This window comes from Cydia strobilella, chromosome Z (assembly GCF_947568885.1).
Source record: "Cydia strobilella chromosome Z, ilCydStro3.1, whole genome shotgun sequence".
Taxonomy (NCBI): domain Eukaryota; kingdom Metazoa; phylum Arthropoda; class Insecta; order Lepidoptera; family Tortricidae; genus Cydia; species Cydia strobilella.
The window spans coordinates 37587467-37602714 of NC_086068.1; the positions used below are offsets into that span (position 1 = coordinate 37587467).

At 39.1% G+C, this 15248-nt stretch overlaps 1 protein-coding gene across 1 annotated transcript in view; it reads left to right on the forward strand.

Moving 5' to 3' along the window:
- LOC134754917 (protein takeout-like) overlaps nt 1–15248 on the forward strand; it is a 37255-nt gene that overhangs the window by 21815 nt on the left and 192 nt on the right. Inside the window, exons 2-4 of the mRNA XM_063691392.1 lie at nt 5442–5682; nt 14029–14162; nt 14857–15006. Coding sequence (XP_063547462.1) covers nt 5442–5682; nt 14029–14162; nt 14857–15006 — 525 coding nt within the window. The remainder of the gene's footprint in view (nt 1–5441; nt 5683–14028; nt 14163–14856; nt 15007–15248) is intronic.

Here is a 15248-nt window from a genome sequence, read left to right on the forward strand (position 1 = left end):
ACTATGCGTCATTAAAGAGTTCCGTTCTGATCATCATCAGCAGTTCCACTTCATCAAATGTCACTTTTTTAAATGTAAGTGCTTGAGTTGTTGATGAAAATACTAAAATCATTATATGTATGCCTTTAACATTTGAGGAGTTCCCTCGATTCCTCATGGATCCCATCATCAGCACTGCATTTTGACAAAAACGGGACCAATGTGTATGTATATACTTACAATCAAATAAAGAATTTTCAAATTTTCAGTTATGGAGTAACAAACATTAAAAAAAAACAACCGAATTGATAACCTCCTCCTTTTGAAATCTTGAAGTCGGTTAAAAATTACTTCCCGGCCTAGGCCTTCAATTTCGTATGAAATTCCTTTACAGTTCTCTCGAGTTGCTCCGCCCGAAACACGGTGATACTTTGAAGCCTGTTTTGACGCACATAAGGACGATATTTAATTGCATGTTTGAGAAAATTTTATTGTATTGAGATGACCGCTGTCACCGTACCGAAGCTATGTGAAAAATAGTATGGAAACAGATAATTTGAGTACCTAATGGGGTTGGCCGGTCGAAATAATTAGCAGATGGCGCCAGCATAGCTTGCCCTGTCAATCCCTAGAATTGTGTCAAATTTTTGTTTTTTTAATGCCAGACCTTTAAGCCAAATTTCATAGAAAACGGGTCAAGCTGTGATGGCGCCATTTCTGCAAACCTTTGACGGTTGCCAACCCCATTGTACTTATTCATTTTAAAGTTATTTTACCCCGGACGGATTGTAGACGGTATGTGCCATGAGGTTGTTTTATGTGTACTTAATGAACTAATTTTCCAAAGAGGTTTTAGACGCGGTGTTTTTTTATAACTTAGGTAGAAACTTATGTTTCTATAGTTTTTTAGGGTTCCGTACCCAAAGGGTATAAACGGGACCCTATTACTAAGACTCCGCTGTCCGTCTGTCCGTCTGTCCGTCCGTCTGTCTGTCTGTCACCGGGCTGTATCTCATGAACCGTGATAGCTACAGTTGAAATTTTCACAGATGATGTATTTCTGTTGCCGCTATTTAAATGGGGCTCCCATACAACAAACGTGATTTTTTTGCTTTTTTTTCTGTAATCGTACGGAACCCTTCGTGCGCGAGTCCGACTCGCACTTGGCCGGTTTTTTCTTTTTATATTTTTACTTGTCTACTAGCTCTAATTTAATTTTAATTTTAAAATAGTTTTATTGAAAATTTATATTATTTTTATGTAGGTATTAGTTGTATTTATTGTTAATTTTGTTTTTATTCGATTTTCAGTTTTATCCCCAAAGTAAATGATTGGGTGTTGTAAATATAATGATCACGTTTAGCTAAGACCTTGATAAATGAGTTGTGTGTAGGTGGGTACGTTAGTTTTTCCTGCTAAATATATGCGCGTGAAGTTTGCTCAGACGTCCGCGCCGCGCCGGTGGACGAGTAGGTATTTGCTCGCGCGGTGTTGCGTAGCCGCACTAGCCGCGGAACCCAAACGTAATCGTGCAAACTGACCTTGGCACGAATGAGCTTTAAAATACGCACATCATGGGCGACAATAATGCTTAATGCTGCACTTTAACATTGGTACATGATTACAATAAATTCAGATTAATTAAATGTCTTTGACAAAGCAATAGATTGATCAGTTAATCAGGTCAAGAGCATCACGAGTTGTTAGCTGGTACGGTGCTTTAGGCTTAATATACATTGTTTTTTTTATTACCTTGTATGATGATTTGCGGTACCGATGACGATATCGATGAATCGAAAATGCGCATATTGTCTAACTACGAGTAGTACGAGTATAGTAAGTATATACTGGGGCCAATTTCTCGCACGACAATAGTCTAATATTATTAGTGTGTTTGTGGACTAATAATATTAATCTAATACCGTTTGTGAAATGGGCCCCTGTACGATTTTTTTTTATACAGTTGCTCAAAAAGTGCTACTTTTCGTGGCTGTTTAGCGTGCGGAAAGTTGGTTTTCGCGAACTAGTGCTTTTTACTTTTTCAATTTTTTTAAATTTATACATGTTCCAATTCATGACTACTTATTGTTGAGTGTTAATATTAGTTTCCTTTAAACGTCGTAATCAACATAAAAACCTACTGTTAATGTAAGAATACGAAAAATATGCATATTTCATATTTTATTACTTACCTCTTCATCATTATAAGTTTAACACGTTTATTTTTTAATGTTGAAAAATCGTTCTTAATAAGTTGTCTGAATGGAACGGAACGCCTGTCAAAGAAGAGGCGTTTTTGCTTACTGCAAGAATGTTTTAAGTTTCCAAAGGCAACATTCGATATTGTTTTTATAAATATACGATACACAAATAATCTTAAATAACGATATTTAGGTAATGATAATACAATGTTTTATATTTACAATTGTTTCTGTCTTATAGAACATGCATTAGAAAAAAAAACTTTCATTGAAGTGAGTTCAATAATAATAACAAAATCCAATCTAGTCGAATAAAAGCTAAAAAACACCTCTTCATAATGTCAATGTCAATGATGTCACAGAATTAATAATATAAAAGTTTCGAATTCCTTACTTGTTGTTTTTCTTATTTTTTCGCAACTGTATTAAAAAATGTCGTTCGATACACGTGCGGAAATGTCATTCTTCACGCGTCCCGAGTCTTATCTTGACGAGATATCTCAGTACTCGTGAAGTAATGACATACTTTCCGCACTAGCATCGAAATGTACTATTATATTTTAATCGTTAGTCTTCGCTCTCAGATGGAAATGACAACATCTAACGGCGATACTTATACAAGAAGAAAAATGCTCCACTAGAAAATGCATTTTATGATGTGATACGTCACGTCAGAGGGCCTAGCCAAGATGCCAATCGTTTGCGCTGTAGCAAACGAAACGGTAATCTCTCTCTATCACTCTTCCATGTTAAAGCGACAGAAAGACATTAGCGTTTCATTCGCTACGGCTCAAACGATTGGCATGTGATCATGTGGGTTTTGTCCGGGGCCATCTGCAATCAGACCTTCAGTATCACGATGCAATAAATGTACCTACTCGTACCTATATGCCTTATGTGATATATGATAGATTAGAAACTGATGTGAATAATTGATAAGATGAAATGCTGGAGCCATCTTTCAGCCTCTTTCAAATAGGTAGTTTCACAAGGAGCGTAAGTTGCGCGGCGAGCGGCAGGAGGCGGGCGGGCGGCGGGCGGCGGGGCGTTTCGGCTCGGATTACACTGTTGTAATGTTGCGTCAAACGATCTGCCTTTATCACATCACTTATCAAATAAATGATGCACTTAACTGCACTATTTATTGAATTTTTATCACCTAGCCTAGGGTACAATAATAGATATCAATTTATGGATGACCAAGAAAAGAGAAGAGAAAGTCGGAAAAAAAACGAATTCCTCGTCTTAACTTCATTTTAATTCTTAATATTATCTTTTGAGATACCTATACTTAAAATTATTTAAGCCTTCGTCAATATTTTGTTTTAAATAAAATACATATCAAGTTAACTAACCGCCGGTCGCCGCGGTATTGCCACTTACATAACCAGATTTATGTAATCGTTGACCTTGTGCAAGAGCTTAGTATAGGAAATGACCACCGCCGTTCAAGTTCAACGTTATTCTTAAGTATAAATACCTTACCTAACGATTACTAATCGATGTCAAAGTAAATATAGAGTACTAAGTAAAGATTATTTATCATCTTTTAGTAGGTAGGTACTAAGTGAAGACATATTATTGGCTTGAAACAGGAGTAGCTTACGCATACTTACACTTTTCACTATTTATTTAATGATGGTTGTAAAGCAATTAGTTAGTTTTTAAAAGCGAAATAAGTCACATTAAATTTTTAGTAACATTATACGAGCGACCCGAGGGTTATCCAAGTGTCGACTAATTTGTGATATATACTCAAAACAGTCTATTGGTCTCGGTTTCGAATGCAGTGCAAAACTATTTCAAGGTCAAGTAACCTAAACGAAAGATGGCCAAATGAGATAGCCAAAGATCACCGGCGCGCGGCGGCAGTATTTCTCGACCCACCTTGTCACCGCTGACCGCTTGCATCACGGCATGCGGCACACTTCGCGTCTTACATAACCGCCCCACGTGTAATCATTTCTTGCGAACACATTGATTGCTGATTAACTGATTAAGTCATCATTGTTCACCTGCTAAATGTTGCGCCGGCAGTAAATAGCGATCCCCGTGTCTGTCTAATTACTAATTTTACTATACTTCGTTTTTCTTAGCATTAGAAAGAACTTCACAAAGTAAGTGTGCAGTTTTTATCAGACTTTTTAATTTTTAATCATTTTGGAATTATCTAATATGGCATGGCCAATACTTATAATTTACTTTAAAATTTTACCGCAAAAAGTGCCCGATTTGGAACCTCAAGCTTACTTCTGCGAAGTTCAAAAAAACGAAGTATAATATGTTCTGTTAACATCAAAAGTAACAGATGAAATAGCGCGTCATAAGGTATTTGCCACCCTGGAATATGTTTCCAAGTAATCATATATCGGTACAGTTCGCGTTCAAATGTATCTGACACAGTATAATTGCTCAACATACATATTATATAGACATAAATCTTTTTGAAATAAAACTATGAAAACGGATTATATCGCGTATATTGAATGTATAATACATCCCGACGTTTCGAACTCTTTACAGCGTTCGTGGTCAACGGGTGACTGAGGAAAACTACAAAATGCAAAAATACCCACATACTAAAACCGTCATAGACTATAAACTTTAAGGCTGGTTGTACATGCAAAATCGGTTCATAAGGCTAGTTATACACTACAATTATTTTCAAGTAAAGATATATATATATATATAAACGCGATAAAAACCGTTTACATAATCCGTGCGTAATCCGTTTTCATAGTTTTATTTGATGAGTAACTATCGCGGTAACCGAAGACAATATTATAAATCTTTTTGTTAAAGTTATTACAGAATGGTATATCTATAGGCAGGTACTTTTGACGCATAGTCTGATACGTTACTTACTGTTCGGGACTGACGGGGAACAGGGTCGGCCTACACTTACCGCGTAGGTAGATTAGTTGTGCCCTAGTTTTCGAAATAAATTAACAGTAAAGATTTCGTTATAAATGGAGTATGGTGCAACTTGACATTTTGGTTATAAAGCCCACAGTGCAAGGCGCGCCATTTGAAATAAAAAAGCTTTGTATTGAAATGAAGCTTGCTAAACATTAAAATTAAAAGATTGTCCAGAACAGTTTTTACATTTACGACTTCGAAGACGATTTAAAACTTCGCTTGTTCGTTGTTCCTCCTGTTTGTTGTATTTTAGTTCTTTGCTTCTGTGATGAACAATCAATATTTCCAGTTTCACATTTTTCACTTTATTAACTTGTGTGTATGTGAATATTATAATTTCAGCGGAGTACATACTGCCGTGCAGCCGCAGCGACCCGCAGCTGGACTCGTGCGTGAAGCGCTCGTTCAACCACCTGCGGCCGTACCTGGCGCGCGGGCTGCCCGAGCTGGGCGTGCCGGCCGTGGAGCCCCTGCTGATCGACCGGCTCGTGATGGCCAACGACGCCGGGCCCGTGCGCGTCACCGCCGCCTTCACCAACATCACCGTGCTCGGCCCGAGCAACTACACCGTCACTAAGATAAGGTGCGAGTCATTGTAATACCTATGCGGAGGGGACTATACGCGTATAATGAAAATTAATAATAATTAAAAACCGGCCAAGTACGAGTCGGACTCGCGCACGAAGGGTTCCGTGCCATTACGCAAAAAAACTGCAAAAAAGTCACGTTTGTTGTATGGGAGCCTCACTTAAATATTTATTTTATTCGGTTTTTAGTACTTGTTGTTATAGCGGCAACAGAAATACATCATCTGTGAAAATTTCAACTGTCTAGCTATCGCGGTTTATGAGATACAGCCTGGTGACAGACGGACAGACGGATAAAAAAAAATAGATATAATTATATAAAATATTTTAATATTTTTTATGCTGTTAAGTTGCCAACCTTACTAGCGTACTGTAAATATTAATTTTCTCAAATGATTTTTACACCTAAGACCCTAAACTGTTAAACAAAAGCCATTGTTTCTTTTGTGCGAGCGGTGGGCTCCCGTGTTGAGCCCATGCCATAGCAACAATGTCGTTCAAAAAGCGGCTTTATCGTGGTGGTTTTAAGGTTCAAATCTATGTACATGTAACATGTTTTGGTAATGTACGACAATCGACCACCTCAATGAAGGCGAGGCGATGCGACAAACAAGTTAGGTTTCACTCAAACACTCGATTGACTCGATTCGTGTTTAATTTCACGAATCACTTCAGACGGGTCAAACCTTATACACTATACGCTTAGGACCGTCGTAGCAACTCGGTTTGATCAACCCGGGTTGAAACCGGTTTACACAGAAAGTCAAACCGTTCAACTCGGTTTGCGATATTTACGGTTTGGCACATCTTTAAGGCAAGCGCTCATCTGGGGGCACGGCAGTGCCCCCGCCAAGACGAGCAAAACAAAGAGGCACGCCCGTACCATCCTTTTCTCGAAGCCACTCAGGCCATTTTCAACGTACTGTAATTTTGTGATAGCTAAAGCTAGAGCCCTGAATTTTCAGTGACGTATAGAGCATAACATGATTTAGATATGTTCTCAATAACATGTAATTTGAACATGCAGTTTAAGATTTATTGCATGTCAAAATTTCTTAGTTTTGTCACTGACACGATCATCATAATTCTAAGGTACTTCTGGCAGACCTATAAGCTCCAAAAACGTAATTCGTTTTCAGCGTATTAAGCCAATAAAAACTTGAAAATACTGCAATATCAGTCACGTTTTAAATATTTAATAACTGCACAGGTAAGTTTGTCATCGTCATTCGCTTGCCCTTGTCCCATTCACTTGGGGTCGGCGCAGCATGTCTTTTTCTTCCATACCTCTCTGTCACCCGTCATCTCATCATTCACTTGCGTTAGTTTCATATCATCTTTCACACAGTCCATCCACCTTTTCTTCGGTTTTCCTCTCCTCGTACCTCCCTCCACATTCATTCTTAATACCTTTCACAAGTAAGCACAAGCAAGTTTGTAATCCTATATAAATATATGCAAAAACAAAGTTACGTTTGCACTTCCTACAATTACTAGGTTAAGTATAGGTACAATGTGATGTGGTTGTACGATGTGAGTATGAATGAAGATGTGTATAATTATGATATGTGTAGATATCGTATGAGTATGGTATGGGTATGAGTACACTAAAAGAAGAACTGCCTACAAAAAGAGATGAGATCCCATCAAAAACATTACATGTAACACCCCTTGGCACTCACTAAAATAACCGACTTGGTTTCACATTACATCTTAAAACTTTTTTGTAGTAGAAGAACTGCGTTGCGAGCATCTTTTTACATGTAATGTTTTTGATGGGATATTATTACATAGATTTGAACCTTAAAATCAACACGATACAGCCGCTTTTAAACGACATTGTTGCTATGGCACGCGCTCAACACGGTAGCCCACCGTTTGCAGAAAAGAAACAATGGCTTTTTTTTAAATAGATTAGGGTCTTAGGCAAAAAATCATTTGAGAAAATTCATAGTATACCTGTAACCTAGCTCTAGCGTCGAATGATGATCCCTATGACAGTTCACTATTTATTCATAGTATACCTGTAACCTAGCTCTCGCGTCGAATGATGATCCCTATGACAGTTCACTATTTATTCATAGTATACCTGTAACCTAGCTCTCGCGTCGAATGATGATCCCTATGACAGTTCACTATTTATTCATACTATACCTGTAACCTAACTCTCGTGTCGAATGATGATCCCTATGACAGTTTACTATTTATTCATAGTATACCTGTAACCTAGCTCTCGTGTCGAATGATAATCCCTATGACAGTTCACTATTTATTCATAGTATACCTGTAACCTAGCTCTCGCTTCGAATGATGATCCCTATGACAGTTTACTATTTATTCATAGTATACCTGTAACCTAGCTCTCGCTTCGAATGATGATCCCTATGACAGTTCACTATTTATTCATAGTATACCTGTAACCTAGCTCTCGCGTCGAATGATGATCCCTAAGACAGTTCACTATTTATTCATAGTATACCTGTAACCTAGCTCTCGCGCCGAATGATGAATCCTATGACAGTTCACTATTTATTCATAGTATACCTGTAACCCAGCTCTCGCGCCGAATGATGAATTCTATGACAGTTCACTATTTATTCATAGTATACCTGTAACCTAGCTCTCGCGTCGAATGATGCCTATGACAGTTCACTATTTATTCATAATATACCTGTTACCTAGCTCTCGCGTCGAATGATGCCTATGACAGTTTACTATTTATTCATAGTATACCTGTAACCTAGCTCTCGCGTCGAATGATGATCCCTAAGACAGTTCACTATTTATTCATAGTATACCTGTAACCTAGCTCTCGCGCCGAATGATGAATCCTATGACAGTTCACTATTTATTCATAGTATACCTGTAACCCAGCTCTCCCGCCGAATGATGAATTCTATGACAGTTCACTATTTATTCATAGTATACCTGTAACCTAGCTCTTGCGCCGAATGATGATCCCTATGACAGTTCAATATTTATTAATAGTATACCTGTAACCTAGCTCTCGTGTCGAATGATAATCCCTATGACAGTTCACTATTTATTCATAGTATACCTGTAACCTAGCTCTCGCTTCGAATGATGATCCCTATGACAGTTCACTATTTATTCATAGTATACCTGTAACCTAGCTCTCGCTTCGAATGATGATCCCTATGACAGTTCACTATTTATTCATAGTATACCTGTAACCTAGCTCTCGCGTCGAATGATGATCCCTAAGACAGTTCACTATTTATTCATAGTATACCTGTAACCTAGCTCTCGCGCCGAATGATGAATCCTATGACAGTTCACTATTTATTCATAGTATACCTGTAACCCAGCTCTCGCGCCGAATGATGAATTCTATGACAGTTCACTATTTATTCATAGTATACCTGTAACCTAGCTCTCGCGCCGAATGATGAATCCTATGACAGTTCACTATTTATTTATAGAATACCTGTAACCCAGCTCTCGCGCCGAATGATGAATTCTATGACAGTTCACTATTTATTCATAGTATACCTGTAACCTAGCTCTCGCGCCGAATGATGAATCCTATGACAGTTCACTATTTATTCATAGTATACCTGTAACCCAGCTCTCCCGCCGAATGATGAATTCTATGACAGTTCACTATTTATTCATAGTATACCTGTAACCTAGCTCTTGCGCCGAATGATGATCTCTATGATAGTTCACTATTTATTCATAGTATACCTGTAACCTAGCTCTCGTGTCGAATGATAATCCCTATGACAGTTCACTATTTATTCATAGTATACCTGTAAACTAGCTCTCGCGCCGAATGATGAATCCTATGACAGTTCACTATTTATTTATAGTATACCTGTAACCCAGCTCTCGCGCCGAATGATGAATTCTATGACAGTTCACTATTTATTCTTAGTATACCTGTAACCTAGCTCTCGCGCCGAATGATGAATCCTATGACAGTTAACTATTTATTCATAGTATACCTGTAACCCAGCTCTCCCGCCGAATGATGAATTCTATGACAGTTCACTATTTATTCATAGTTTACCTGTAACCTAGCTCTTGCGCCGAATGATGATCCCTAAGACAGTTAACTATTTATTCATAGTATACCTGTAACCCAGCTCTCCCGCCGAATGATGAATTCTATGACAGTTAACTATTTATTCATAGTTTACCTGTAACCTAGCTCTCGCGTCGAATGATGATCCCTAAGACAGTTCACTATTTATTCATAGTATACCTGTAACCTAGCTCTCGCGCCGAATGATGAATCCTATGACAGTTCACTATTTATTCATAGTATACCTGTAACCCAGCTCTCGCGCCGAATGATGAATTCTATGACAGTTCACTATTTATTCATAGTATACCTGTAACCTAGCTCTCGCGCCGAATGATGAATCCTATGACAGTTCACTATTTATTTATAGAATACCTGTAACCCAGCTCTCGCGCCGAATGATGAATTCTATGACAGTTCACTATTTATTCATAGTATACCTGTAACCTAGCTCTCGCGCCGAATGATGAATCCTATGACAGTTCACTATTTATTCATAGTATACCTGTAACCCAGCTCTCCCGCCGAATGATGAATTCTATGACAGTTCACTATTTATTCATAGTATACCTGTAACCTAGCTCTTGCGCCGAATGATGATCCCTATGATAGTTCACTATTTATTCATAGTATACCTGTAACCTAGCTCTCGTGTCGAATGATAATCCCTATGACAGTTCACTATTTATTCATAGTATACCTGTAAACTAGCTCTCGCGCCGAATGATGAATCCTATGACAGTTCACTATTTATTTATAGTATACCTGTAACCCAGCTCTCGCGCCGAATGATGAATTCTATGACAGTTCACTATTTATTCTTAGTATACCTGTAACCTAGCTCTCGCGCCGAATGATGAATCCTATGACAGTTAACTATTTATTCATAGTATACCTGTAACCCAGCTCTCCCGCCGAATGATGAATTCTATGACAGTTCACTATTTATTCATAGTTTACCTGTAACCTAGCTCTTGCGCCGAATGATGATCCCTATGATAGTTCACTATTTATTCATAGTATACCTGTAACCTAGCTCTCGCGCCGAATGATGAATCCTATGACAGTTTACTATTTATTCATAGTATACCTGTAACCCAGCTCTCGCGCCGAATGATGATCCCTATGACAGGTCACTATTTATTCATAGTATACCTGTAACCCAGCTCTCGCGCCGAATGATGAATTCTATGACAGTTCACTATTTATTCATAGTTTACCTGTAACCTAGCTCTTGCGCCGAATGATGATCCCTATGATAGTTCACTATTTATTCATAGTATACCTGTAACCTAGCTCTCGCGCCGAATGATGAATCCTATGACAGTTTACTATTTATTCATAGTATACCTGTAACCCAGCTCTCGCGCCGAATGATGATCCCTATGACAGGTCACTATTTATTCATAGTATACCTGTAACCCAGCTCTCGCGCCGAATGATGAATTCTATGACAGTTCACTATTTATTCATAGTATACCTGTAACCTAGCTCTCGCGCCGAATGATGAATCCTATGACAGTTCACTATTTATTTATAGTATACCTGTAACCCAGCTCTCGCGCCGAATGATGAATTCTATGACAGTTCACTATTTATTCATAGTATACCTGTAACCTAGCTCTCGCGCCGAATGATGAATTCTATGACAGTTCACTATTTATTCATAGTATACCTGTAACCTAGCTCTCGCGCCGAATGATGATCTCTATGACAGTTCACTATTTATTCATACTATACCTGTAACCTAGCTCTCGCGTCGAATGATGATCCCTATGACAGTTTACTATTTATTCATAGTATACCTGTAACCTAGCTCTCGCGTCGAATGATAATCCCTATGACAGTTCACTATTTATTCATAGTATACCTGTAACCTAGCTCTAGCGTCGAATGATGATCCCTATGACAGTTCACTATTTATTCATAATATACCTGTAACCTAGCTCTCGCGTCGAATGATGCCTATGACAGTTCACTATTTATTCATAGTATACACAGGTATACTAGGTTACAGAACCTAGCTCTCGCGTCGAATGATGATCCCTAAGACAGTTCACTATTTATTCATAGTATACCTGTAACCTAGCTCTCGCGTCGAATGATGATCCCTACGACAGTTCACTATTTATTCATAGTATACCTGTAACCTAGCTCTCGCTTCGAATGATGCCTATGACAGTTCACTATTTATTCATAGTATACCTGTAACCTAGCTCTCGCGTCGAATGATAATCCCTATGACAGTTCACTATTTATTCATAGTATACCTGTAACCTAGCTCTCACGCCGAATGATGCCTATGACAGTTCACTATTTATTCATAATATACCTGTAACCATATGATGATCCCTATGACAGTTCACTATTTATTCCTATGTCACGTAAATTTAATTTAGAAATGTTACATTTTAATATGTATTAAAAATACGGTAAGAAATATTTCTTCTATTACTTTTTAAATTAAGCCCTACCAAAAGATTAATTTACCTAATAGCTAATAGCATACTCTCGAGTTTTGTAATTATCAAAATTACTAATTCTACGCAAAACTGTTTAATTAGAGCATACAATTTTTGTCTATAGGTATCTACTACATAAATGCTTTATATTAAGTTTGCTATTGCGATATGATTTCTGCAAAATATGTTGCATTGCGAATAATCTGGTAGGCTTCTTTATAAACTTGAACGTTTATTCTAAAATAATGAGATGCGTTTGGGCAATTTGATATTTGACATGACAATACCTTTGTTTTTCTTGATCAAGAATTCTAGTCATATTTGCTATATCATCAACGTTTATTAATGTGCGAAGATGAGCTCTAAATTTACTGGCTCCGGTTTGGGTTTGATCCATTTTCAGGGCCTTCTTTTTCAGTTGCTATAAAGTTTCACTTTCCTTTGTTTTTGTATTAATCTGTCAGCATTGTGTTAACGCATCTCGTTCGTATTTTGCGCATTTGGGTCGTTGTAATGCAATTCTCGCAGCTGTCGAGCTCGAGCTTGCGCAAACGTCGAGATCGCGCGAGATCGCTTCAGCGATTGCATTGCAACGCTAGGCAACGCTAATCACGGACGGGCACGCACCGAAACGAAACTATCAACACACAGTGATTTGTGTAAAATGAATGTGCAGTAGATAGGTACTAAAATACATTTCTTTTTCTGCACTGTTTATTAAGAGCGGACTTGGAGGATAAATTCAACACTGGATTATAAATATTGAGCTGATCGGTTTGTTACATGCGTCTGCCATAACGGTATTATATTTTTAAAACAATAATAATAATAATAAGCCCGCAGGGCAGCTTGTGGCGAGCTGTTGGGGAGTGACGACCCCACGGACCCGAGTGCTCCAGAGAGTCGGTCAGGGTCTCCGTCTGTGGCGTGTCTTCGTCGGTCGGAGTGGACCCCAAGGGGACCCGCAGGACTCTCAGCTCTGGCTTGCCTTCATTGGCTGTCCAGAGAGGAGTCGCTAGAGCTATATGCTCCAGGGGTGGAAGTGAAAGATGCATAAGACGCGAGTTGGCACAGTGGCTGCTAACAGCCACTAGGTAGAAAGCGGCGCACACCTCTCGACACCCCTGAGCCGCTCACACCGGTGTTGCTCCTGGTCGTCTTCACGACGGCAGTTTCAGGGGCCCATCTAGTCAGCGGCGAGTCACCGCCTGCCTCGATAACGTGTACAACATTGTTATGGCAGGTGTCCGGACCTCTCAGCAATAGCCCATTCTTTTGACCAGCCAAACTTCAACACCATAACCGGCACTCTTTTCCACTGTGTTTATAATAGCCCCTACGCCTGTTGGAACCGATTTACGGGTATCTATTTGTACCCGTGAATGGGTTCTAGCAGGTGTATTACATAACAGAAAACTTCTCCAAAGGGCCTCTACGTGTTGGATCTGTATTCCCACGCACGCCTATCAAATGACCGGGATGTATATACCCGTAGGTTTATATGAGATACAAATAATAATAATAATAAAATACTTTATTGTGCACTACAAAGAAAAATACATGTTACAAACAAAGACAGGACATAAGTGAGTAGGTAACAACAGGCGGACTTGTCGCTAAAAAGCGATCTCTTCCAGACAACCTTCAGATAGCGATTCAGTGGCTAGAAATAAGTTAATGGGCAGTGCAAAATAACAAAGGTGTAAAGTTTACAAATCAAATACCTAAGTATAAACTACAAACAATAAAAAATAAACTACATAAACTACATATATTATTAAAGCAACAATAATACACTACATAAATAAACAATATAATAAAATTGGTTGCAGATCCGACCTAAGCAAGCTGCGCATCGACATGGGGCTGGTGCTCCCGCGCATCGAGATCACGGGCCGCTACGAGGTGTCGGGACAGGTGCTGCTGTTCCCCGTGCGCTCCCAGGGAGACTTCTGGGCTGCATTCAGTAAGCAATTACTTGTTTTTAGTTGACATTCATCACTTTGATCGAGCATGTTCCCAATTCATCGGATATTCGTCGTATTTTATGTAGTACCTTCGACAAAATTATTTATTTGTTTGAAGGGAATACCGTTGTAATCTAGTCAAGATCGTATAGGTAATGGGATGAATAGAGTAATTTTTAGGGTTCCGTACCCAAAGGGTAAAAACGGAACCCTATTACTAAGACTCCGCTGTCCGTCTGTCCGTCTGTCTGTCACCAGGTATCTCATGAACCGTGATGGCTAGGCAGTTGAAATTTTCACAGATGATGTATTTCTGTTGTCGCTATAACGATGATGATGATTTCATAGATGATGTATTTCTGTTCGGTGCGCGGTGCGCGAGTCCAACTCGCACTTGGCCGGTTTTTAAATAAGTTACTCTCAAAAAGCACAGTTTTGTAAATTAGACAAGTAGAGTGAAACTGCTGATGAAGACCAACGGAAAACCTACCCACGAAACAAAAATTACCATAAAGGATGACTCACGTTAGAACGGGCCGTGTCCGGGCCGGTGCTTCCGGCGCTTCGTTTTCTATGGAAAGCATCACGTGATCATCTATCATGTCATAGAAAAGTAAGCGCCGGAAGCTCCGGCCCGGACACGGCCCGGTCTAGCGTGAGTCATCCTTAAGCTCGTAATATAACTTGTTATAGTCGATGTAGCCGCCATCGCAAAGGTGTTCGGTAAGGAGATCGAGCGAGACAACGTCAAGTACATGGCGGCTGACCGGCTCCTGGTCGACTTCAAGCTGCGGAACTCCCGATTCAAAGTGCGGGACACCGTCAATTATGGAAGCGTCATTGGTATGAAATCTATTATGTTCTTACTCGTTGTTCTAAATAAAGTAAACTGGTGAGTGGCGAAAGCGTATCTATATATTATATTTAAGACAACCGTAAAAATTACTTGTTCCTTGGTATCGTGTAATCGGTATTTATTGCGTCGCTTCGCATCTCATCGCTTTTACCGGTTAACCCCAGACAACGGGTTACTTAGCCTCAGCCTTTTATTCTCTGAATAATACTTATAAGTTTGAATTGTGCCT